The 24,050-nt window shown below is 45.3% G+C and overlaps 1 protein-coding gene across 1 annotated transcript in view; it reads left to right on the forward strand.

Annotated features, from left to right (window-relative positions):
- Positions 1 to 15,057, forward strand: part of ISM1 (isthmin 1) — a 64,655-nt gene extending 49,598 nt beyond the window's left edge. The window contains exons 3-6 of the mRNA XM_074989362.1: positions 3,160 to 3,427; positions 6,658 to 6,801; positions 11,906 to 11,995; positions 13,818 to 15,057. Of these exons, the coding sequence (XP_074845463.1) occupies positions 3,160 to 3,427; positions 6,658 to 6,801; positions 11,906 to 11,995; positions 13,818 to 14,335 (1,020 nt within the window). The 3' untranslated portion in view covers positions 14,336 to 15,057. The remainder of the gene's footprint in view (positions 1 to 3,159; positions 3,428 to 6,657; positions 6,802 to 11,905; positions 11,996 to 13,817) is intronic.
- The last annotated feature ends 8,993 nt before the right edge of the window (positions 15,058 to 24,050 follow it).

Consider the following 24,050-nt stretch of genomic DNA (forward strand, 5'->3'; position numbering starts at 1 on the left):
CCAGGGCTTCTGGCTGCTGCTGCGGCAGCTGGGGATCCATGCTGCAGGCACAGGGTCTGCAACCAGTTGTCGGTTGTGTTGTTTAGTGCAACTGTGTCTGGGAGGGGCCCTTTAAGGGAGCGGCTTGCTGTTGAGTCCGCCCTGTGACCCTGTCTGCAGCTGTGCCTGGCACCCTTATTTCGATGTGTGCTACTTTGGCGTGTAGACGTTCCCTCGCAGCGCCTATTTCGATGTGGTGCCGCGCAACGTCGAAGTTGAACGTCGACGTTGCCAGCCCTGGAGGACGTGTAGACGTTACTCATCGAAATAGCCTATTTCGATGTTGCTACATCGAAATAAGCTATTTCGATGTTGGCTTCACGTGTAGATGTAGCCTGAGACTCTAGTGCCTGTGTCTCCCTAAAGAAACATGGGCTCATGCACCCAACATTTACTGAAGAGTTTCATAATTAGCTCATTTATCTTTATGCATTGAAATTCAGCAAAAAGGTGTGTTATAATTACTAAACAGTACTATGCAGATTTATTAGTATGTGTGGATGTGTGTGTGTGGTCTAGGGATTTGAGTAGGGAATCTTCAATCTGGGTTGTTCTAGATCTCATTTATAGTGGCCTGTCCTACTTGAGTGATTTAAATGCACCTTCTCGTACAACTCTGTCAAATGAGTACAGGTTGAATCCTTCTCTTATGGCACCTTCAGGAACTGACCAGTGCTGAACCAGACAATTTGCTAAGCCACGGGTGGTCAATTTTGTAGTGAGTGGTCTCTTTATTTTTATTCCACCGAGATGAACAAACAAAACCATGCTTGCAGTGCTACTTAATAGTGTATGACTGTACTGATGTACCCTATATCAGGGTGCACAAAGTGGGGGACATGCCCCCCCGGGGGGGCGTGACATTTTGTAAGGGGGGCACAGCACTATCCTCTCTCTCTCTCTCTCACACACACACACACACACACACACACACACACACCCCTGTGGCATTTGCTGCCTCGCCATCCCTCTCCTTTCTCCCGTGCAGCCTCTGCCATTGCTCTCACCAAGGGAACACACCCACCTCCCCCCCGAAGCTGGGCCAATCAGAATGCACAGAGGCCCTGAGTCAAGTGTCAAGGGCAGCCAGCAAGTTCCTGGCTTGATACAGTACCCTCCTGGGGTCCTCTTCCTGAGCCCCCCCACCCCTTTCAGAGCACCCCCTAGAGTCTCCCAGCACTCCATTCAGGGCACCCCCTAGAGTCTCCCAGCACCCCCTTCCCGAGCACCCCATTGCCTTTCCAAGCATCACACCCCCTTCCTGAGCACTCCCGTACATCCCTTCCTGTGGTCTCCCCCACAGGTTGTGGGGGACCCTGGCTAATTATAGGGCTGAAAAGTGGCGACCGACGTAAAACGTTTGCTTGCCCTGCCCTATATAACCCAACACCTGGACAAACCTCATCAGCTTCTTCATAAAACTATAACAACACTAACACTTTGTTATTGTATTGATGTGTAAGGCTGATGGTCCACAGCCAGTGGCAGGAGGGACTGAACCTCATGAGCGCAAAGCCAGCTGCCCCTCAGCTAAGGCTGTAGAGCAGAGACTCTACTGTCCCTCGTCAGTAGTCTCAGTGCCTCTGGGGTTACAGATGAAAGGAAATCAGTAGGTAAAGCATAAAAACTTGCTTATGCTTAGCAGTACTACCAGCATTTCCACTGCTTGCTGGTGTCTTCCAAAACATCTATAGCTAAATAACAGCACAGAACACTGAGAACCAGGATTGGAGGCTGTGAACAAAACTACGGAGTCCCAGGAAACTTGGCCACACCCACAATAAGATAACTAAAACCATACCAGACCCTGGGTGTTAAGTGGGTCCGAGCATGCCAGATTTGAGAGGTTCAACCTGTACAATCATTTCAGCTTCAGAGCACTCCTGAGACAATTGGCCAAAAAATGCTTAAAGCTTCTCTAGTGAATGGTGATATAAAATGTATATTATTTATTATATTTTGTTGACAGAATGTTGAGTGAGTCATTTATTAAAATTCCCATGGTAACTTTGGATACTGAAAATATCTCAGGGTTAAAAAAAAAAATACAGCAAATCTGGGCCCAGTCCTAGATATTACAGTATTCTACTGCCCTACAAGATAATCTAGGGTGCAAATTCTTTTACCAGCCATCCACCAATTCACTTGAGCAGGTATTCAACAAGCAAAGAGAACGCAGCTGATTCTGGCTACCTTGCGTCTTGTATAGTTATTCACACCTATGTCAAATAAGGACGTTAAAGGTTAACCAATAAGGAAAAGAGCAGACTTCCGCCCGCAGTCATTGTCTGTGGCAGCCACAGGCATGTGGTGGGGCAGGGACACTGGCCAGGTCAGAGCAGTCCCTGTTCCTGGCATTCCCACAAGCCAGAGCTTTCTAGCCCAGCTGGACTGGAGCCACCTCCCCAGCCGTTCCCCCCCTTAACCCATGTAATCAGTTTACTGGTTAATCTTAGCATTTAACTGGTTAACCAATTAAATGGGAGTTTACATCCCTAATGTCAAGCCAGCACCAAAGGCTTCTGTTCTGACCTAGTATCTGTTAGTCTGTATCTGCAAAAGCAACAAGTCTTGTAGCCCTTTTTTGGAGCATGAGCTTTTGTTGGCAAAGAAGTGGGTCTTTGCCTATGAAAGCTTATGCTCCAAACAAACCTGTTAGTCTATAAGGTGCCCCAGGAGTTCTCATCATTCTAATCTAGGGCACTTCACATTTGCTTCACTTTCCTACCGAGTGAAATTAAAGTGAGTGTTGCTTTCTTTTTCCTCCTCATAAACTTGTAAATGATTTTTCCCCAAAGACAGAAAGCTTCATTGTAAAGGTGCAGGTTGGGTTATTTTGTTCAGGGCTTTTTTGTTTGCTTGTTTTTCGCCTTTGCTCCAAGATTTGACTGGGCAGAGGTGACAGAAGAAATCACTATGTTTCCGCATATCTCTGCACTCACGTTATCAGCATGTAGCAGGCTAGCCCTAAGGTATGCCAAGCCCCCTCTACTAGGTGACATTAGTCCTTTGTCTCTGCTGTACACAGGATTCCCCACTGAAGCATGTAGGCTCTCTGGGGATGTGATCTAGTACTGGATTTTGCATCCTCACTGGCCTGGCATCCCTTGACTTCTCTAGGTTACCATAGAAGTGGTTGATGGCCCTGATACAGAACCAGAGAAGGATCTACACAAAGAGAGCAGCAAGCCTAGCTGGCCAGTCCCATCCCCTGACTGGAGAAACTGGTGGCAGAGGTCATCCACTTTGACTCGCATGAGTAGTGGTGACCAGGACTACAAGCATGACAGCACCACCGAAGATAGCAATTTCCTGAACCCTCTTGGTGGGTGGGACAGGCAAGCACCCAGCCACCGGACTTTTGAATCCAAGGAGCAGCCAGACTATGGTGAGTGTGCATTCCAGGCCTTTATGGGCACCTTGGGGTTGTAGAACTGGTTTGGGGGAAATTAGAATGAAAAGGCATCGCTGAAAGTGGGCCAAGCAAAACAGAAGTTTTCCAACATGTGGCTTTTGTTCATCAGCTTTTCAGTACAAATCTGTGTAGATGCACATCCTAGGCTGTGGTAGGCCCATTCTACTTGTAAATCTATAATCTTGAAAATTATACCAGTTATGCTACCAGACCTTTTTTAGTCCTGAGTCCTTTTTTTAAACAAAGGAAACCAGGTTTGTTTATTTTTAGTGTATGGATAAGTGAAAATGTAGACCAATGTGAGTGATTTGGAATCTAAATATAACTGGAGAATGGATGAGTGAGAATGACAATGTGGTCATGTTTAGTTGAGATTTAAGTAAGGCAAATTATGTTGACTCACATGTAGGGAGTGGCACGAATTGCAGGGATATTTTGTGTGTGTTATTCTGTTCCACTTGTATTATGGGAAAAACAACTGTTTTCAGCTTGTATGAAACAGTTGCTGAAAGCAGAAAATAGAAAGGAGAAATTATTTACTTACCATCCCATTGGTCTGCAGCTGCACATTACGGGATGACTTCGGAGAGGTGATTTAGCACACATACCACAGGAGTTGCAAATAACTCAGAGCTTCTAAAGAGAAAGCTGTAAATCAATATATACTTAAGGTTTTAGGCAGAGCAGGGTTTCAAAGCAGTGATTTTATTCTGTCATCTACCCAGAGCAGCTGTAACTTACTGTTTCAGACTCAGTTTCCCTTGTTTAGGTTTGACTCTAGAGCCTTAATTTTGAGCGCTTTCTTGCGGAATTCTATATTTAAATATGAACACTAGTATTCAATCATAAAGTCCTTCTTGCACCTGAATTGGTGGATGAATTTTAGTACTACACAAAGATGTACTGTGCTCTGCCACATGTAAGGTTGTCAGTGTTAAAAAAATGTTTATTCCCAGTGCAATTATCAGAGGGGTAGCCAGGTTAGTCTGTAACTGTAAAAACAATGAGAAGTCCTGTGGCACCTTATAGACTAACAGATTTTTGGAGCATAAGCTTTCGACGTGCATCTTATGAAGTGGGACTTTGCCCACAAAAGTTTATGCTCCAAAAAATCTGTTCATCTATGAGGTACCATGGGACTTCTCATTATTGCCAGTACAGATTCTCTAGGCTAAAACCCCTCAACTTTAACAGGGATTATTATCCACATTTTCTCACCACACTAGCAATAAAATACACCATGTTATCAAATACACATCTAACCCCAATAAAAAACCCGGTGCACTAGCCCTGTCCTTTCTTCACTGAGAGACATGAGCCTAGTTGATCTTTTAGCAAAGAGGTTACACTGAAGTGGCATGTATCAGAGAGGTAGCTAAGTTAGTCTGTATCTTCAAAAGCAACAAGAAGTCTTGTGTCACCTTGTAGACTAACAGACTGGGAGTGGTTGGCCCATTACAAAAGCAGTGTCTCCACTCTTGAGGTTCACATGCCCACATTAGCAACTGACAATGGGCCACTTCCCCCTGGCTGAACTGACTTGATTTCTCCTGTCTTGATGTTTACAACCCCACATTAACTGCTGATAATGGGCCATTTCCACCTTGACTAAACGGACTTTGTCAGCTCTGGCCCTCCCCTTTTCTGAGACCCCCTCTTTAAATACTCGTCTGAAACCTCCCCATTCATGCATCTGACAAAGCGGGTCTTTGCCCATGAAAACTTGTGCTCCAAAATATCTGTTAGTCTATAAGGTGCCACAGGACTTCTTGTTGTTTTTGACATGGCATGGATGATTTCAGGAGTGAAGGAGGACTAGGCAGTACTGGGCTTCCCAGACCAGTTAGTGGAATATTTCCCTCCATTTGGGCCCCGTCATATGTGTTCAACTGCCTTTGTGGAATTGAGGGTTGATTAAGCTCTCTTACCAGGACCTTAGAGAGAGGAGCTACGCTACACAAGTGTCCCTCCAGAAAATCAGTTTACTTCTCAACAGACCAGCAGAATTTTCCTGTGCTCATTCATGCATCATACTCACTCGCCCTTGGATGGCCAGCCCAAGGCGTGGGTGAAGTTTGGAGGCTGGAGCTCTGGAAGTGCACACGCTGCCTCGGGTGACGGTTGCTGGTTCGTCTCCACAGTAGCCCCAGTGCCTTTGGCCTTTTATCTCTGGCTGGTCACATACACAAATTTCTCATTCCAAATTCTCTCATCATTGGTCCTGCACTTGTTCCTCAAGTCACATAGGCACCTGGCAGGACTGGACCCATCTGCCTTATCTGGTGTTGTTTACTGCTATCAATTGTCCATTTTATTGTGTGGTCAGCCACACCTGCCAGTTTCAGGTTCACCTGGCTGTTTCAGTATTTTTCCACTCATACTCTCGTTCCGTTATAGAGATGATACACAATTTTATTTCAGTTCATACCACGTGCTCGTGTCATTTGAATTGTGGAGTGCCTGGATGCTCCAGTCATTATAAAACAAAATGCTGGTGCCTGATCCAGAGGGCTTTTAATATTCCAGGATCAAGCTCCCAGTGACAGCTAGGGCTTTAGTGGGTGCTATAAAATATTTTATGATGTGGATTTGAAAAGAGCATGTAATTTGCTATATCCGTGACTCCTTCTATAACAGATTAGCTCCCTTGCTTTGATATGTGGGGAGATAAAAGAGTAAACCTGAAATATTTCTACATTCAGTCAGCTACCCAAACAGAATCCAACCTTCCTTCTGTCCTAAAATCCAGTGAAGTTTTAATTTGTTTTTGTGCTACAGATGTATTTGGAGGGGTTTATGGGGGAGGGGTGCGAGGGAGGAGGTTAAAGTAAATGTTTTTATTACATATCTGATCAGTTTGTGATCAGAATGCGTATTCCTACTGATGGAAAAATAAAGTTTGAACAGTTTTTCTGTTGGTTCATGACCCAGCTTTACAGCTGAAGATTCTCGGCTGCCACAAGGTCAAAAGAGAAAGGAAATATTTTTTTCAAATAACGTTGCAGGCACATCCCTGAGGAGAGTCAAGTGTGAAAACCATTTAAACAGCCGGGTTAAACCTGGCACTTAGCCCAGATTTCAGGTAGAGCCATCTGGATTCCATTCTTGCTTTGCCTACTTAATAAAAACCACCATCTAGACAGTAGTTTTTGGTAGTAGGGCTTTTGTTTTTCATTTCCTTCCTCATCTTTGTTCCTGTACAGATTATATTGATGGAGAAGGAGACTGGAGCCCATGGTCCATTTGTAGCGTAACCTGCGGGAATGGCAATCAGAAGCGAACCAGGTCCTGTGGATATGCCTGCACAGCCACTGAGTCAAGGACATGTGATAGGCCAAGCTGCCCAGGTTTGATTAACAAATGGTTGTTTTTAAAGAGAGAAGGTGAATTGTTAGTAAAAAGGTCATTTTACCAGAGGACAGAGCACTGGTTTTAAAGGATTTCACTATACGTGGTGAAAGGCTAACAACACATTTGTGCACTGTCTGGGGAACAGTTCTATTAGAAAATCATGTCCCACTTCTGAAGGTCATTATATTTCATATGTGGCAGCATTAAAAAAATAGAACTAGTCTGAAGTATAAAAGCCAGACATGGTATTTTAATGTAGCATGTCTGTCTTCTCCATTTTAGGGACGTCTGGGTTTTTGTTTGTTTGTTTGTTTGTTTTAAATTAACAAAATATTTGTTATTCAATCCAATGTTTTTGCTCTGTGGGGTAAATTTGCTGCAGAAAGTTTTGACTTAAAGGCAAACTTTTTTTTTTTGCACTGCAATTACTTCTTGCCTACCTGAATTTCACAGTATTCTTTGCCCAAAGAAATGTACACTTATTTCACCTACTATGCATTAGGTTTTTCAATTTTACAATTGTAAAAACAGCAACATTACAATTATTTTAAAATAAATACACACATTGCAGTCCATTAAATATATACACTTAACATAATGTCAGGAGTAATGACTCCGAATATGCCTTTTACGGTATCATGCTAACTGTCTGCCAAGCAGCTTTAGACAAGATCTGAAACATGGCCTTCTACACTAGCTAGTCTAAAAAGTTGGTATAGTTTGACTCTGGGGATTTTTCATTTTTTGTTTTAATAGTCATTAAATAGCTCCTCTCTGTTAATACGAACTACAAACAGGAAGGAGTACTGCGGAGGGGGATTTAGGAGTCATAGTGGACCACAAGCTAAATGTGAGTCAACAGTGCAATGCTTTTGCAAAAAAGCTAACATGATTCTGGTATGCATTAGCAGGAGTGTTAAGAGCCAAGCAGGAGAAGTCATTCTTCCACTGTTCTCAACTGGAGTATTATGTCCAGTTCTGGGCACCACCTTTCAAGAAAGATGAGGAGAAATTGGAGAAGGTCCAGAGAAGAGCAACAAGAATGATTAAAGGTTTAGAGAACATGAGCTATGAGGGAAGACTGAAAGAGCTGGGCTTGTTTAGAAAAGAAAAGACTTAGAGGAGACATGATAGTGGTTTTCAAGTACCTAAAAGAGGGTTACATGGAGGAGGGAGAAAAATTGTTCTCCTTGGTATTTCTGCTGATAGGACAAGGAGCAATGGGCTTAAACTGCAGCAAGAGAGGTTTAGGTTGAACATTAGGAAAATCTTCCTAACTATCAGGGTGGTTAAACACTGGAATAAATTGCCTAGGGAGGTTGTGGAATCTCCATCACTGGAGATATTTAAGAGCAGGTTAGATAGAAATCTACCGGGGATGATCTAGCCAGTGCTTGGTCCTGCCATGCCAGGAGAATGGACTTGGTGACCTCTTGAGGTACCTTCCGGTTCTAGTGTTCTATGAAACCAGCAAATCTAAAATACCACCTCTCTCTCTGCCTCACACACAGTCCACTCCGCCTACAGATTGGAAGATTTGCGAAGGCAGCAGCAGGTTCAGCCCTGCTAGGCCTGTGTACAACAGGATGGATAAAGGATGTGGGTTCACCTTGATACATTTGGAGAGGACCCTCTGCTTCTGCATACACCCGCATCTTGGGGTGCCACTGTAATGGTTTTCATAACACCAAAATTGGAACCCCAAGCTACTGGCATGCCAGATTCCAGGCTGCTTTTAATGTAAACGTTTTTTTCTGTGTGGATGGTTAGAAGTGCTGTCATACAGTGATGCAGCATGGAGATTGATGCATTGGAGCGGTATAGTCACACCACAAAGAGCAGCAAGGTGCATCCACACTACATTGTGCATTTCACCTACATTTAGCCACATGCAGGGCTTGTCAACACCGCCCCTTTGCAGCACTGTAACTGTCTTGCTCAGGGATGTGAAAAAAACACCGTCCCCAAGTGCAGCAACTCACAGCACTGTAAGGCACCCGCAAAAACAGGCTTCCAGGGCTGTTAACTCCTGCCCTCATGGAGGTGGTTTCCCTACAGCACTGGGAGAGCTCTCTCCCAGTCCTGGTGCCGTGACGAGTGTTTCAGTTTTTTCATCCATGGGTGGAATAAATTTTGTTCTGTGCACCAAGGTATGTGCACAGATGCGCCACCAGTTGAAACACATTCTGCTCACTATGGGTAGCTGTGGGCACACTACTAATCAACTGGGCAGCACCTTACTCTCTGCTGGGCAGCCACCCACGTGCTCAGCTTACGGGGAACACTGGTGTGACCACACTGTTGCATTAAAGCACTGTCAGAGCAGCGTTGCTGTGGCTGCGCTTCAGAGATGTAGGCAAAACCTTCGTTTCCTAGTTTGGAAGGTGAAGGAAGTGAAAGATCTGAAATAGCTGTAAAACCCTAAATGTGCAGTCAGATGTTGCAGTGGGCCTATACCAATGGCAGTACCACTAGAGATTTTTCAAGTCACTCTACAGGTAACATGTAGAAGTTTATTCTGTCAGACCTCCACACCCATTCGTCTCAGGCTGTTCCTTGCTATTTGCTAGCCATGGCAGGAAAAGCACTGAATCTCTCATACAGAAGTAATCAGATTGTTAAACATTCCTCTACCCTCTCAAACATGAATAACAGTGGATTAAATCCAGAGATCAGCAACTTCCAGTTGGAGTCTCGGATATTTATGACCATCTAACATCAAGCAATGGCAAGACTGACAATTCTTTCAAAAGTTTGGTCACATAACAGATGCCTGAGGATCAGCGAGGAAAAAATAATACAATCATGGAATCTCTGCTGGTATTTTGAAAATGGCCAGAGCAAAACTCTGCCTCTACTGTTTATACTGCCAGCAGAATTTCTAAGTGAACTGTGTCCTTGTAAGGATTCTTGGCTATCAATTATTCTGCAGCTACTGCTACACTTAAGGCAAAGCCCGTGGAGTAAATTATTGTAAAAAAGCCTGAGGATATTTTGAAGCTCTGCAAGGCAGTGGTTGGCATTACAGTAAACCCACGAGATACATGCAATCAAGTTGCACATGTCTAGGGTTAACTCAGCTGCTACCCCTGTCAGGAGTGGGAAACCACTCCTGTCAGGGGCAATAGCCTGACTTTTTGCCACCCTTGACAGGACAGGTTCTGTGAAGGACACCAGCCGCAAGTTAGGCTGCTGCCCCTGACAGGAGCGGTTTCTCAGTCCCCAGAGTGGAGGAGAGCTGGGAAACAGGCTGCCCCTGGTTCCTGGCTCCTCTCCACTGGCTGGAGCCAGGAAACTGACCAAGGCTACTGCCCTGCTCAGTTTCCCCTGTCTGCAAGCTGAGGGAGCTGGGAGCCAGGCAGCTGCTTGCAGGACCCAAGAAACTGACCAGGTGAAACTGAACCAGGTCCGGCAAGCAGCAGAGAGACAGGAACCATGCTGCAGCCTGGTGCTCAGCTCCCCTCAACTTGAATGAAAATCAAGTTACGCAGGAGTTGCAGAAATGCAACCCCAACATAACTCGAGGGTTTACTGTACTGTGCACCAATACCAAGACCATGGTAAAGTTTGCTGGATATGGGAGGAAGAGAAACTGGCTACATTAATCACACAGTTTTTCATACTGAGAGTTTTCTGGTCTTACTTTTGAAATATATGATGCAATGGAATAAAACTTACATGCTGAAATGCTTCCTTGAAGGTCTAAAACAGCAGTGCTAGAATGCAGGGTCTGGGAGGCCCAGGAAGGGGGTGAAGGGTTGCTAAGAGGTAGCAGGCAGAGTTCTGAGAAAGATAGCGGGAGCTGAGGGAGGACTGGGTGTGCAAGGAGTGATTTCCCCAGAGAGCCTAAACTGTCCCTGCATCTCCCGGCCTGTGCCAGGCTCCTCCCTTCCCTATCCAGGTGGTCCTGCTGCCCAGCTCCAGCTCCACTCTGGGCTCCTGGCAGCTCTGGGCTCCATGCCTCCCCACCCATTTTTGGCTGCAGCTTTCCAAGGTCTCTCCAGCTGACCTATGGCCAAGCACCCCCATTCAGGCCTAGCAGCAGTACCAGCTGGCTCACAGGACACTCTGCAGCAGGGGAGGGAAAGGAGCCCCCTGAACTGGGATGTCAGAAGCTGCTCCCGCAAGAAATAAAAAGTGCCAGCTCAGCATTTTGTAGCATTTCAGCCCAGCTGGAGCACAATCTCCAACAGGTTTTATATTCCACATTGTGCTTTACAGCTGTCACTAAGAAATTTCCCAACAAGTTCAGATGTCGTCAACCATCTCTAACACATGCTAGGAGAAAGATACCTGGGTACGTAAACTTGGCTGCCTAACCAAATGAACTGGCTTTGTTGGCACTGTGCACCAGCAGCTTCCCTTGGAATCCCTCAGGGTAACTGGACAGCTTTGAAAAAAATCAGGCCATTTAGTTACGTGCCTAAAATATAGTTTTAGGTGCCCTAATGAGATCTAGGCACCAAAGTTTGGTACTCTTTGCCTGGCTGTTTAAAGGACTGTCCAGCAAGCATATCAGTCATCTACAGGGAATCTGCAAGTTCAGCCTCTTTCTCATGATAGTGTTAACATTTTCCTCCAGCGCTAAATTCAGCAGAGGCAATGCAATTAGAACTTGCATTTTGTTGTTGATTGTTATTGTTTAGTAACAGAGAGGTAGCCATGTTAGTCTGTACTCCAATAAAACCCAACCACTCCTGTCAAGGGCAGCAGCCGCAGGTCAGGCTGCTGCCCCTGACAGGAGAGGTTTCCCAGTCGCCAGAGTGGAGGGGAGCCGAGAGCCAGGCTGTCCCTGGTTCCTGGCTCCCCTCCGCTAGCTGGAGCCAGGAAACTGACCAAGGCTTCTGCCCTGCTAAGTTTCCCCTCTCTGCAAGTGGAGGGGAGCTGGGAGCCAGGCTGCTGACTGGTTCTCAGCTCCCCGCTGCTTGCAGCGACCAGGTCCTGGGTCCTGCAAGTGGCAAGGAAATGGGAACCAGGTTGCCCCCTGGTTCCTGGCTCCTGCAAGCCCACAAAAGCTGATCACCGAATAAAGACTAACAAAATGATTTCAAGTGCTACATTTCTGCTGTTTTGTTTTATTGTTAGTTTGTTTACCTTTAGGCATTGAAGATACCTTCCGGACGGCTGCTACAGAGGTGAGCTTGCTTGCAGGAAGTGAAGAGTTCAATGCCACCAAGCTATTTGAACTCGGTAAGCAGCTGGTAGTCTAGGATCTTTTAATGCAAAAGGAGATCTACTCTTAGGATTTTTTTTTTAACAATCAATACAGTATTTGGGTTCATGAGCCTCTGTCTTAAATATGAGTCATAATCCAAATTACAGTTATTGTGAAGGTACAGAACTGTACCTCAGAATATATTGATTCTGTCTCTAGTTTTGTCACAGGATACGTTCTGACTGTCAGTAAATCAAGTGTCTCTCTGTGCCCCAGTTTCCCCCCTTGTAAAACACCAAGGCTGCTTTCTTATCTCACAGTAGTACCATAAGGCTCAACGTTAACAATTTGCAAAAGCTTTGATCCCCTCAGTTGGAAGGTGCTGTAGCCATAGTTCATTCATGATCATTTTTATAAGAGTTTCAGCTGTAGCTGATAGGAGTGGAGTAATTTTTAGAAGCAATTTGGAGCTATGGATGGCAAGATAGGTCAGCCAAATCAGTTCTGCAGGGCACAAGCTGATTGCTGTATGTAACTGTCTTCCATTGATGTACGAGAATGCACATAATTATCCATGTGTACAGTGATGGTTTATACCTACCACGGAAGCCTCAGAGACTGGTCACTTACAGAGAGGTAGGATACTAGAAAATTGGATCAACAATGATATGGGACATGCCAAATCATAGTATTTGTTGACAAATAGGCATTATGACTTTTAAATGTATTGAAAAATGAACATGAAATTATTGAATTAATGTGTTTGCAGTATAGGTGAAGGCCCAAACTTTGTTCACCTTATTCATGCCGTCAGACCCACTGACAGATGATGACATAAGTGATGTGGAAAGAAGTTCCGACAAGTGGAACCAGACCTATCGTTTGATGTGAATTGAGCCCCAAAATAATCAGAACGAGAAGCTGATTCTCTCCAGTCATTTACAGACATTGTCTGATGATCCATCATGTAACTGGAATTGCTACTGGCTGTGATAGACCTCTGTTCAGTCTGCAGCTGCCCAAAAGATCCTTTTGGAGAGGCAGAGGACGTGGCAAGGGAAAAATAAATGAAACCCTAACCCAAGTATTTTCCATAAATACCAGGTTGTACTTACCTTGGAATCTTGTCAGTCGTTACAAACCAGACTCACTTAATTTCAAAAGCCCCAGGGGTATTACTGGAAAGCCAGGTGATCTTGGAATTTGGAGGTGATGGTTGGCACCTTGGACTGTTGGAGTCTAGTCACAGTTTGAATTCCCTGTTTCATCTAGAGCATGGGCGTCCAACCTTTTGGCTTGCCTGGGCTGCATTGAGTGAAGATAGTCTTGGACCACGTACAAAATATATAATATAGTTAATGTATATAAATCACATAATAATGTTAAAAGTTTACGATCTTGTGGGGCCGCATTACTAGCTGTCCAGGGCTGCATGTGGCCCGCGGGCCACAGGTTGGACACGCCTGATCTAGAGCAAGTCGTTTAACCTCTATGCTTCAAGTTCACTCACTTGCAAAACTGGGATATGATATCTATTGTGTGTCACTGGGCTGTTGCCAGGATCATTTAAAGCTTGTGGGCCACTTTGAATGTCTAACGATTAACGCTGAGTCCATGCCTATAGGATGGCCTTTTCCTGTAGCATTATTCATGTCCTTGTTTTCTTGAATGCCCAGTAATAAGATGTTACCTCACTGCAAGCAGGGCATACGCCGTAGCCTTTTGTTGGTTACACAGAACCTTCTGCTGTGCTGTCACATTTCTCTAATTGATTATCTTCATTTTGTCATCTCTGTAGCTTCATTTGCATGCTGCACAGATATACTTTCAACTTTTTTCTCTCCCCTCCCCACCCAGATACCGATAACTGTGAAAGATGGATGAGCTGCAAAAGTGAGTTTTTGAAGAAATACATGCACAAAGTTGTCAACGATCTTCCCAGTTGCCCTTGCTCCTACCCAACTGAAGTGGCTTACAGTACTGCTGAGATCTACGATCGGATTAAGCGGAAGAACTTTCGCTGGAAAGATGCAAGTGGTCCAAAGGAAAAGCTGGAGATCTACAAGCCCACTGCACGGTACTGCATCCGGTCTATGCTTTCTTTGGAGAGTACGACTCTGGCAGCGCAGCACTGTTGCTACGATGACAACATGCAGCTGATTACAAGGGGGAAAGGGGCAGGCACACCAAACCTGATCAGTGTAGAATTCTCCGCAGAGCTCCATTACAAGGTGGACATTTTGCCTTGGATTATATGCAAAGGTGACTGGAGCCGATACAATGAAGCACGGCCCCCTAACAATGGTCAGAAATGTACAGAAAACCCTTCAGATGAAGACTATTACAAGCAGTTTCAGGAAGCAAGGGAATACTGAAGGGATTTTTCCTTCCCAGACAAGATTATGAGGATCATTGCCATAGACAGTCGCACAAATCTGAATTTGCTGCATAATTTTTTGAAATGGGGTTGGTTAGTATTTTTAGTAGGAGTGTATATATTTGTATATAATACATGTGTATTTTTCTGTATGTGTAATTTATATATGCATATATCTCACACATACTCCCACATCTCTGCATGCAAACATGCATAAAACCTTTACTGATAGAAGACTATATAGCACTAAAATGTATTTTGTTTCAAAAGAAAGAAACACTCAGAGGAGGGAAAAAGTGTGAATAAATTCATGCTGAATAAAGGGCTTGATTTGGATTTTACATCAGTGTAAGTCAGTGAAGCTCTGATCCTGCTCCCACGAAAGTCAATGCCAAAGCTCATGTTGATTTTAAAGGATGCATGATTGATCGGTCCCTAACTGCAGGGATAACCTAGGGTAAGTGAAGTTGGAAACAGGTTCAGAGGCCCTGATTCAGCAGGCCACTTAGCCACATGCTTAAACCCAATATAATCAATGGGACTGAAGCATGTGCTTACCTGCTCTGCCACATGGACAGGTTTGGTTTTTTTCCCCCTTTAAAAGGGCGCTGAAGAGCCTGAATGGTCTTAAGATTTTGTATGTAACTTATTTAATATAAACACAGCTGTTAAAATAACACTTTCTCTGGAGCTGTCTTAATTCAAGTATTTAATCGCATGTCTAAAAGGAGAGGAAGGCTTGGTCGGGGGCAGGGGAGGGGGATGAATTACTGGAGGGGAGAACAGGTAGGGATGCTGGAGATCAATACACCTATGTCAGTGTTAGTCATTCTCAGTGGAAGCTCCCATTCACTCAGGTTTTAGCTGTGTATATATGGTAGGGTTCCCCAGAGATGCTGCTGCCATGTTCTTTGGCTTCCAGCAAAGGACTCCAACAGAAGGCCTTGATCCTGCAACAACTTATGAATGTCCTCAACACTGCAGACTGTGAGAAGCCAGTGATTTGAATGAGACTGCACCCGGGGCAGCCTGAATTGTCATAGCTCAGTGAAAGAGAATGGAGTCCTGACAAGTCACACCTGTGGAGAATCAGCCACATGGTATACAACTAAAGCACCTATGTAGTAAGTCTTGGCAGGATCCAGGCTTCGAAGGGCAAAATTCGCTAAGGCTGAAAAATGTGGTTAAAAGGAACAGGATGTTTACCAAAAACAAACAAATCCCAGTTATCACCTAACTGCTACGTGTAACTAGAAGAAAGCAGTGCAGGTTTTTTTTTTAAATGAGAAACAAATATAAACTTTTGAACATATTCCCTGAGCTATAAGCCACCTGCTTAATTCTTTTTTCCTTCCAGCCCATCCTCCCTGCACAGAATTACACAGTAAAAGCTCCTCTTTAAAGGGGTTTTTTTTGGGGGGAGGGGGGAAGGGGTAAGAAGTTGTTCTCTATGATTTTTAAAAACTTGCATATTTTTGTAAAGTATTTATTAAATTGTAGTTATAACTCAGGCAATGGGCGTTTTTAACAGGCAGGTCTTCTGCAGATGGAATGTGATGGCCAAGAAGAGAGATTGTTTCTAGGAAAATGGTTAATTTGCAGATCTCCATGAAAAGTGAATCTATCAATAAAATCACAATTAAACAGTTGGTACTGGTGTTCTCTTTAAAGAAAGAGGAAATTACAGCATGTGAAAAGGAGAAATAACCTATTAAATTAGTTTGTTGAGAACTACACTTCCAGCTAAATTTAGCTTCCTTGAATCCCAGTCAGTCACACATACATACTAAACACAAAACCTCATCAACTTGGATTCAGTATATTGTATGAAAATTAATCTGATTTTCAAAGGAAAACATGCATCTCTCTTGTATTCTCAGGTGCCAGTTGGTTGAGATAAAACCAAGAGTTGACCAGGGCAGGTGGTCATATGTCCCTCTGTCTGCTTGGTTCTTAGAGAAATCTTTTTTGTAAACTCTTGCATTTCCAGTCAGGGAAAGGAGCCTCCAGTCAGCTGAGCCAGTGAAATTGACAGCAGGTGGACTAAACACTGAGGCCACTCAAGGCTCACCCATTACAGAGGGAGTCTTTTGAAATGGCCAGTATTTTGCCCAATTCACTTCCTTGAAAATAGAGGAATTGATGTAATGAGCAGTTCATAACAGTAAGGACAAAACCATCTGCTCTGGGACAGAGTTCTGTAGCAGAATCACACATAAATTATATATTTTAAGATTTGTGGAAGGAAGTATGAGAGGTTGTCGGGGGGGTTTAACAATACATTATTAACATTCAACTACAGAACAAATACGGTATGTGGACAAGGTAAATGATTTTAATAAATGAAGTGACACAAAGTCATCAAGTCCCACTGGTTACACTGCGCCAACACAAGAAACATTTTGGCAGCCTTTTACAAATGTTTTTATAAATGTTTTCGGGATCAGTGGACTTTTTTCCAGAAGAACGCAAGAGGAAATAATTCTCCATCGCAGCAATCTGTACTAACCACCTTTAAAAACAAAAAAAGTAAAAGCAAAATTAGTGCTATTGCCTAAAAAATTACAACCCATTGGGTTTTTGGCTCTTTGAAGTTAACAACTGTTAAAGATCCTTGTCCTGCTATCTCCCTGGTGTAACGCTCCTAACCCACTGGAGTTCAGCCAGGCATGGATTTGGCTCAAGCCCAAATTAAACAACTAAAAAAATGTAGGGATCAGGGCCCAAACTTGCTAAACACAGTATAAGCAGTTATGACAAAAGCTCACAATAAAACATACCAGGTGCATAAAACAATGGGAAATATAAGGGGAGATAAACATACCTAAGTACCACCCACTCACCCACCCTAGCCAACCAATATTTAACAAAGATTTTTGACATGGTCCCAAAGATTTTCTAAAGTCTTTTCAAAAGCCATTTTGCTGCCCAGAAGGCATTTTTAAATGGGGTTCTACATGAGGTCCCTGTGCGCACTCTGCCTTCCCTTTGACTTTCTCCACTCTGCTAAATAAATGCCCATTAATTTTAAACCTTTCCTTGGACCGAACTTGGCTCTAGGTTGCTGTTTAATGGAGAGATTATAACAACAAACCCTGCAGCGAAGGGAATATGTTCATGTTGCACACAATGGGGTTAGATAAGCGAATCCTAACTGTTAATAGCTGTTTATTTTTCACCCCTGCGATTTGCCTCATTGGTGGAATGCAATCCTAAATACAGACTTCCTTTGTGAAGTGCATTGACATCTACTGAAAAGCATTAGACAAGTACCCCAGCTGGCATTATTAAAGGCTATTTAGCTCCAAGAGACTGGTTTTCACTGTACCACTTCCAAAAATATTAGTGAGGGTCCATTACTAGTCTATTAAATCGCTTTTGCAAACTAGCACGCTGGCAATTTTGAAAAGTTTAACCCACAATCATTTCTGCACAATAGGCCAAGATAGTAGCGATTGTGCATGGCCCAGTTCATAGCGTCAGAAGGGACCACTGTGATCACCTAATCTGACCTCCTATATAATGCAGGCTGCAGGATTTCACTGAATTCATTGCTGTACGCGCTAAAACACATTTTTAAGAAAACGCATCCAGTTACGACTTTAAAAGTTTCCACTGCTGGAAAAGCTGCTACACTGCCTGATCAGCTGTTGTTGTCTGATTCCTGACACTCATTCAGCCCACTTATCTCAGGAGCTGTGGCCTGAGTGAGAGAAAGGACATATAGGAATTAGCATGCAAAGGAAATTAATTTGCACCCCCGCATGTTCTGATGCATGAAGAGTCACAAACTGGCTTGTGATTAGCCATCCCTCAATAGCCCCTGCAAGGCCCAGCTAGCTGAGGTTTCATGCAGCTTTATGGTGCATTCAGACCCCAGAAGGCTGCATGTGCTGGCTGTGCTCAGCCGATGCATTGGCCTTGCATGTAAATCCAAGGAGGCAGCTCTAAACTCAGTCATCGCACACCTGCTTTGGGGAGATGCTTGTGTGCATGAGCTCACTTCCACGTTGGCTTGGCATGCTGGTGAGCAGGACCCTGCTCCAAGTCAGCAGATACAACTTGCCTCTCTCCAGTCCCGCTGCGTAGCTGGCACAGGCTCTCCGTCCCGTCACAGAGCTGGGAGGAGGCGAAGAGCTCATGAGAAGACCCTCTGGTCGCTGGCCAAGCACCCATGCAATGCTGCTGGGCACCTTCTGCTCCACAGCCATTTAAAAACACTTTCCTGCCTGCCTGAAATCAACCACCTGCCATCTAATGGCACTACTGGACTGTTGTTTTGTGTCCGCCAGCTGCTCCCACAGCAAGGCACTTCCTCAGAGCAAAGGCACTTAGGCTGCCAGGCATGTTTGTAAGCCCCCAGTCCTACAGCTTGTACTACTGGGGCCTTCCTTTTGCAACCTATAGGTACACAGCAAGAGCCTTAAGCCAGGTCTACACTAAAGCTGAAAGTCAATCCTACGTGCACAATTCCCGCTACGCCATGTGCATCGCTGGAATCAAAGATCAACTTCTCAGGCCACCCCCATGGAGGGCGGGCAATGGGATACATGCGCCCATCAGCCTCCCTTATGCTTTGCAATAAAGAGGGTCAATGGTCAAGCCCTGGTAGTTTGCTGTCACGCCTCCCCACAAGGCACAAGAAATCAAGACCCCAGAAGATCGACCTTGACTGGGTCAAGCTTCAGGTAAGTAGAGAGGTATGGGAAGTTTGGTCAGTACAATTACCCCATGAGCATTCAACTGTGAGCGAACAGCATCTTCGTGACATCTATAGCAGCATTTAAGAAAGAATTAGATAAATTCATGGGGGATAGGTCCATCAATGACTATCAGCCAGGATGGGCATGGAGGGTGTCCCAAGCCTGTTTGCAAGACACTGGAAATGGGCAACAGGGAATTGCTCACTTGATGATTACTGTTCTATTCATTCTCTCTGGGGCACCTGGCATTGGCCACTGTTGGAAAACAGGCTACTGGGCTTGATGAACTATGGTCTGACCCCGTATGGCTGTTCTTATGACATGATCTTATCGTTCCAGCTCTCTTGTGTGTGTTTACATGGAGTAGACTACGCATGTCAGTGACCGGCCAGTCCTCCCTTCACAGCCCTGTCCTGAGGCTCAGTCCTATGTGCAGGCCTCAACTGGCCCAGGCCCAGCTCCTGGGCAGGCAACACAATGAGGCCAATCCCAGAGTCAAAAAGGCCCAAATCCTGGTGCAGGGCAGGGGCAACAAATAAAGATCCACTATAAAGTCCAGAATATACACCCAGGTCCTGGTGCAGGGTAGGGGCAGCAAGCAAGCAGAGAACATAAAGTCAATAAACCCGGGCTCGTTTGCAAGGCAAGGCAGGGCAACAAACAGTCAAGACATAGTAAGCCCTGGCGCAAGGCAGGGCAGCAAACAAAAAGTGCCCCAAAGCCCAGGCACACAGCAGGGCAATAAACCAGCAGCCAAAGTCAATATAAAGTAAGCCCTGGCACAGGCCAGCAAAACAAACAGTCAGCAGAAAGTGAGCCCTGGCTCTCATAAGCAGACAGAGGGCTAGGCAACCCAGGCATATGCCTGGCCCCATGGAGAGAGGCTATGAGCCACAGGTTAAGGGTGGCAAGAGAAGCACAGGCCCACCTACTCCACTGCGCCCCCAGCCCAGGGCTCTGTTAGCAGCAGCAATCTGCTGCCAGGGTCAGCGGGAATCCATACCACAACATACCTTGTTATCCCTGGTGCACTTCCACCTCCCCCATCCTCATACCTGGCCAAGTGCTGGTTGGCCTTCTCTGGTCCAGCAGGGTGTCATGGTGAGTATTTCCCTCTCCAAGTGTTCTGGCAGGGGTCCCGGTGGTCCAAGCCAGTCCTCTGCCTCCTGGAGCAAGGGATCCTCCTCCCAGCCTGAGCGCTCAGAGCCTGTCCAGCTTCTCTGATGGCAGGGCCCCAACTGAAATCTGAGCTGGGGGTTTTATGCTGGTAGCCCCATCCCTTGCCCTCCATCCAGGGAAGGAATTGGGGTTCAATTCTGTCCACCAAATTGCAGAGTGGGGTTCTTCCCCTTCTGGCTCAGGAACCAGCCACTCCTGCTCCCTACACGTGTACATAGAACCCATAAAAATCAGGGTACAACTACACTTATGGGAGGAGCAATGCCCTGGTGGCCCATCTTCCTGAGTTCGAGTTAGTGCACCTAATGGTGATGTGCCAGATTGAACTGCCACAGCACCACCATTGACCCCAGTACTCCTCCCAGTTGCAAGGCGCAAGGGAAGTCAATGGGTGATGACCTGCCACTGTGCGGATAGTGGCGAAAACAGGTTTCTAGCAACATTGACTTCAGCTGCACAGTCCTTGTAGCTGGACTTGCATCTCTAAACCGATTTTTCCGCCGAGTGTAAACCAGGCCTCAGAGAGAAGGGAGAAGCAAGAGGAAGAGAACGTGCAGCTCATGTGGGGACAGAGAGAAAGCTGTTTCCAGCAAGCCAGTGAGCGCATGCCTGAAAGTCACAGGAGCATGTGGGTTTTTCGTCCAGTTGCAATTTCCAGTCGAAAAGTGTGTGGGCAGCTTCTGCTGTGCCTGCACTGGCTCGGACAAATTAAGGGGGTAAGTAATTACTGGTTTCATATCACCATGTCTAGAGTTGTATGTGTTTGGATATAAAGGCAGGAAAACCTCAAATCATTATTTCAGCTCAATCCTCAGCTACTGCAGCGGTTTACGCTACGCAGCACCCCCAGCTGCCGCATAGCAGTTCTTTATTGGACACGTGGAGGGAAGACCGGTCAGCCCCAGGGTTGACAAGCTGAGCACCATGTGCAGGAGAGGGACAAAGTGGCAAAGTGGAGGGACCCAATTTTACACTCCTGGACGGGGCAGGGCCTCGGAAGCAAGGGGTGGAGCCGTGGCCCAGCGTGCTCCCCGCTTCCAGTTCTCAGAAAGACAGAGTGTGGCACACTCTAAAGGCAATTGAAAGGGTTCCAGGCTCTGGCCATTGCCACAGTAGCAGCAGCTGGGAACCCTGGGCCCATTTGAATTGCTGGGCCCTAGGGACCCTGCCCACCCTGTTGATGAGCTTCATCTTAGCTCTTTGCAAGAGGATGCAGCAACTTGAGCGTGCAGCAGCCGTGCCTGCACGCTAATGCTAAAACCAACAACGTCCTGAGTAGCAGGTTTATTCGGTTTCCCTGTAGCCATGCTGGTAAAGCCACACGTGCATTTTATGATCCCGCTAATTTTCTATCTGTTCAGGGAGCTATAAATTTTTCCTGTGTTTGTACGCTACCTTACACAAATAAAAAAGCCTTTAACACACAGAGACGCTTTTCATTCCTTAAATACGCAATTAATATGAGAGGCAAAATGTCCTGGTTTGCAAAGGATGGCAATATTAAATGGGCTCAATCAGCCAAACCTAACAGCCTGAAGGGTGGGTGGTTCTGGGTTTATAAAGGAGTGATTTGATAGGATTTCCTTTCTAAAACAGAGCAAATAATGTTTCATTTGTTAAAGCACCAGAGTCCCTATTTATTACTGTATTCGTTCTGATACCTTTATGCCTGTTGCCTGACACTTTGCTCCAGGAGTAGCCCTGGGATAACTGTGCAGCAAGCCCCAAGCAAATCATAGAATCATAGAATACTAGGACTAGAAGGGACCTCAGGAGGTCATCTAGTCCAGTCCCCTGCTTCAAGCAGGATGAACCCCAACTAAGTCATCCCAGACTAGACTTTGTCAACCCAGGACTTAAAAACCTCTAGGGATGGAGATTCCACCACCTCTCTAGGTAACGCGTTCCAGTGCTTCACCACCCTCCTGGTGAAATAGTTTTTCCTAATATCCAACCTAGACCTCTTCCTTTGTAACTTCAGACCGTTGTTCCTTGTTCTGCCATCTGTCACCACTGACAACAGTCTCTCTCCATCCTCTTTAGAGCCCCCTTTCAGGAAGCTGAAGGCTGCTATCAAATTGTCCCTCAGTCTTCTCTTCTGCAAACTAAATAAGCCCAAATCCCTCAGCTGCTCCTCAGAGGTCATGTGCTCCAGCACCTTAGTAATTTTTGTTGCCCTCCACTGAACCCACTCCAATGCGTACCCCTCCTTTCTATATGGGGGGTGGTGTGGGGGCCAGAACTGGATGCAGTACTCCAGATGTGGCCTCATCAGTGCTGAATAGAGGGGAACAATAACTTCTCTAGCTCTGCTGGAAATGCAGATGGCAGAACATTGTTGTGCTGGCCCTGGAATAAACAAGAAGGCCGATGGTGACTCCCCTTCTTCTGGGCGGAAGTAGAGAATGTTTGCTCTTTTGCCTTTGTTTTGTGTATCTCCCCAACATGCCAGCATAGCTACAGTGGCCTTTTCATTGGCATGTTGAGGTCCTACCCACCCCTCAGCCACAGAAGGTGCTCTCCTTCCTGAACGGTTCAAACAATACAGGTAGTGGATGCAGGAGAGTAATAACTCCTGTTATTTCAAAATAACTTTGCAAGCATCTACTCAACGCAACCGCTATTTTGAAAAAAATTCAAAATAGCAAACAGCTTATTTCAAATGTGGTAAATCTCATTGTACGAGGAATAGCACTTATTCCAAAATAAATATTTTGGGATGGGGCTCTGTAGACAGGGAGTAGGGGCTATTTAAAAATACGCTATTCCAGAATAGCCTATTCCAAAATATTTTTTCTGTGTAGACCTAGTATTTCGGATTTAGGCACCATTGTGTGTAGATATACTGTTTTGGAATAAGCTTTGCTTATTCTGGGGCTTCCTTGTAGTGTAGATGCGTTATTCTGGAAAAGGATATTTTGGAATAACAACTCTGGAATAAATTATTCTGGAATAACTTTGCTGTGAAGACATACCCTAAAGGGCCACAGCACAGCCACAAAAAGGCTGTGTCTACACAAGCCCAAATCTTCGAAATGGCCATGCAAATGAGGTGCTGAAATGCATATTCAGTGCCGCATTAGCATGCTGCCGGCCATAGCTCTTCAAAATTGCTGCTTTTCACTATTGTGTGGCTTGTCCAGATGGGGCTTCTTTTTGAAAGGACCCCGGGAACTTCGAAATCCCCTTATTCCTGTCAGTGACACATTAGTAACCTTCTAAATGGCCATTTGCATGCCCATTTCGAAGATTTGGGCTAGTGTAGACCTAGCCAAACTGTCACAATTTGGCCTAGAATAGGGTTCTAACCTGAAGGGATCTGGATATCCAGACCAGGACTAAAATGGCACCTCTCACAAGAGAACTAGCACAAAGTCTCTTCCCCAGAAGGTCGGCCAGCTGATGCACTGTACTGAGACACATAAGAGGAACAAGGGCACATTTCACATGTCCTGATGACGTCATCAGCCGGGTACACTAAACAGCAATGAGCACTCCACATTTGTTGGCCCTTTATTTCCTAACCACAAGCACCAGGCTTTTCTCTTTGGTAGATGTTTGTAATGGAATGGAATGGAACGCAATGGAATCCAATGCTAGCTGCCAACAGGCTGACAAACAACACAATTGTGTCTTCAGCAAAAGAGAAAGACCTCGGACAATGTGGAGAAGATGTATTGAGATTGAAGGTCAACAACTGGGGTTCTCCTGGAGTCAACTAGAAGGTCTGTCCTGAGAGAGAGTGAAGTGGAGGAGACTTGTAGATGACCTATGCTCCACTCAGAGTACAAGGGTTTCAGTAGTAGTAGCTGCACAAGTGCACAGTTTACA

Source organism: Carettochelys insculpta, chromosome 3, assembly GCF_033958435.1.
Source record: "Carettochelys insculpta isolate YL-2023 chromosome 3, ASM3395843v1, whole genome shotgun sequence".
NCBI lineage: Eukaryota > Metazoa > Chordata > Testudines > Carettochelyidae > Carettochelys > Carettochelys insculpta.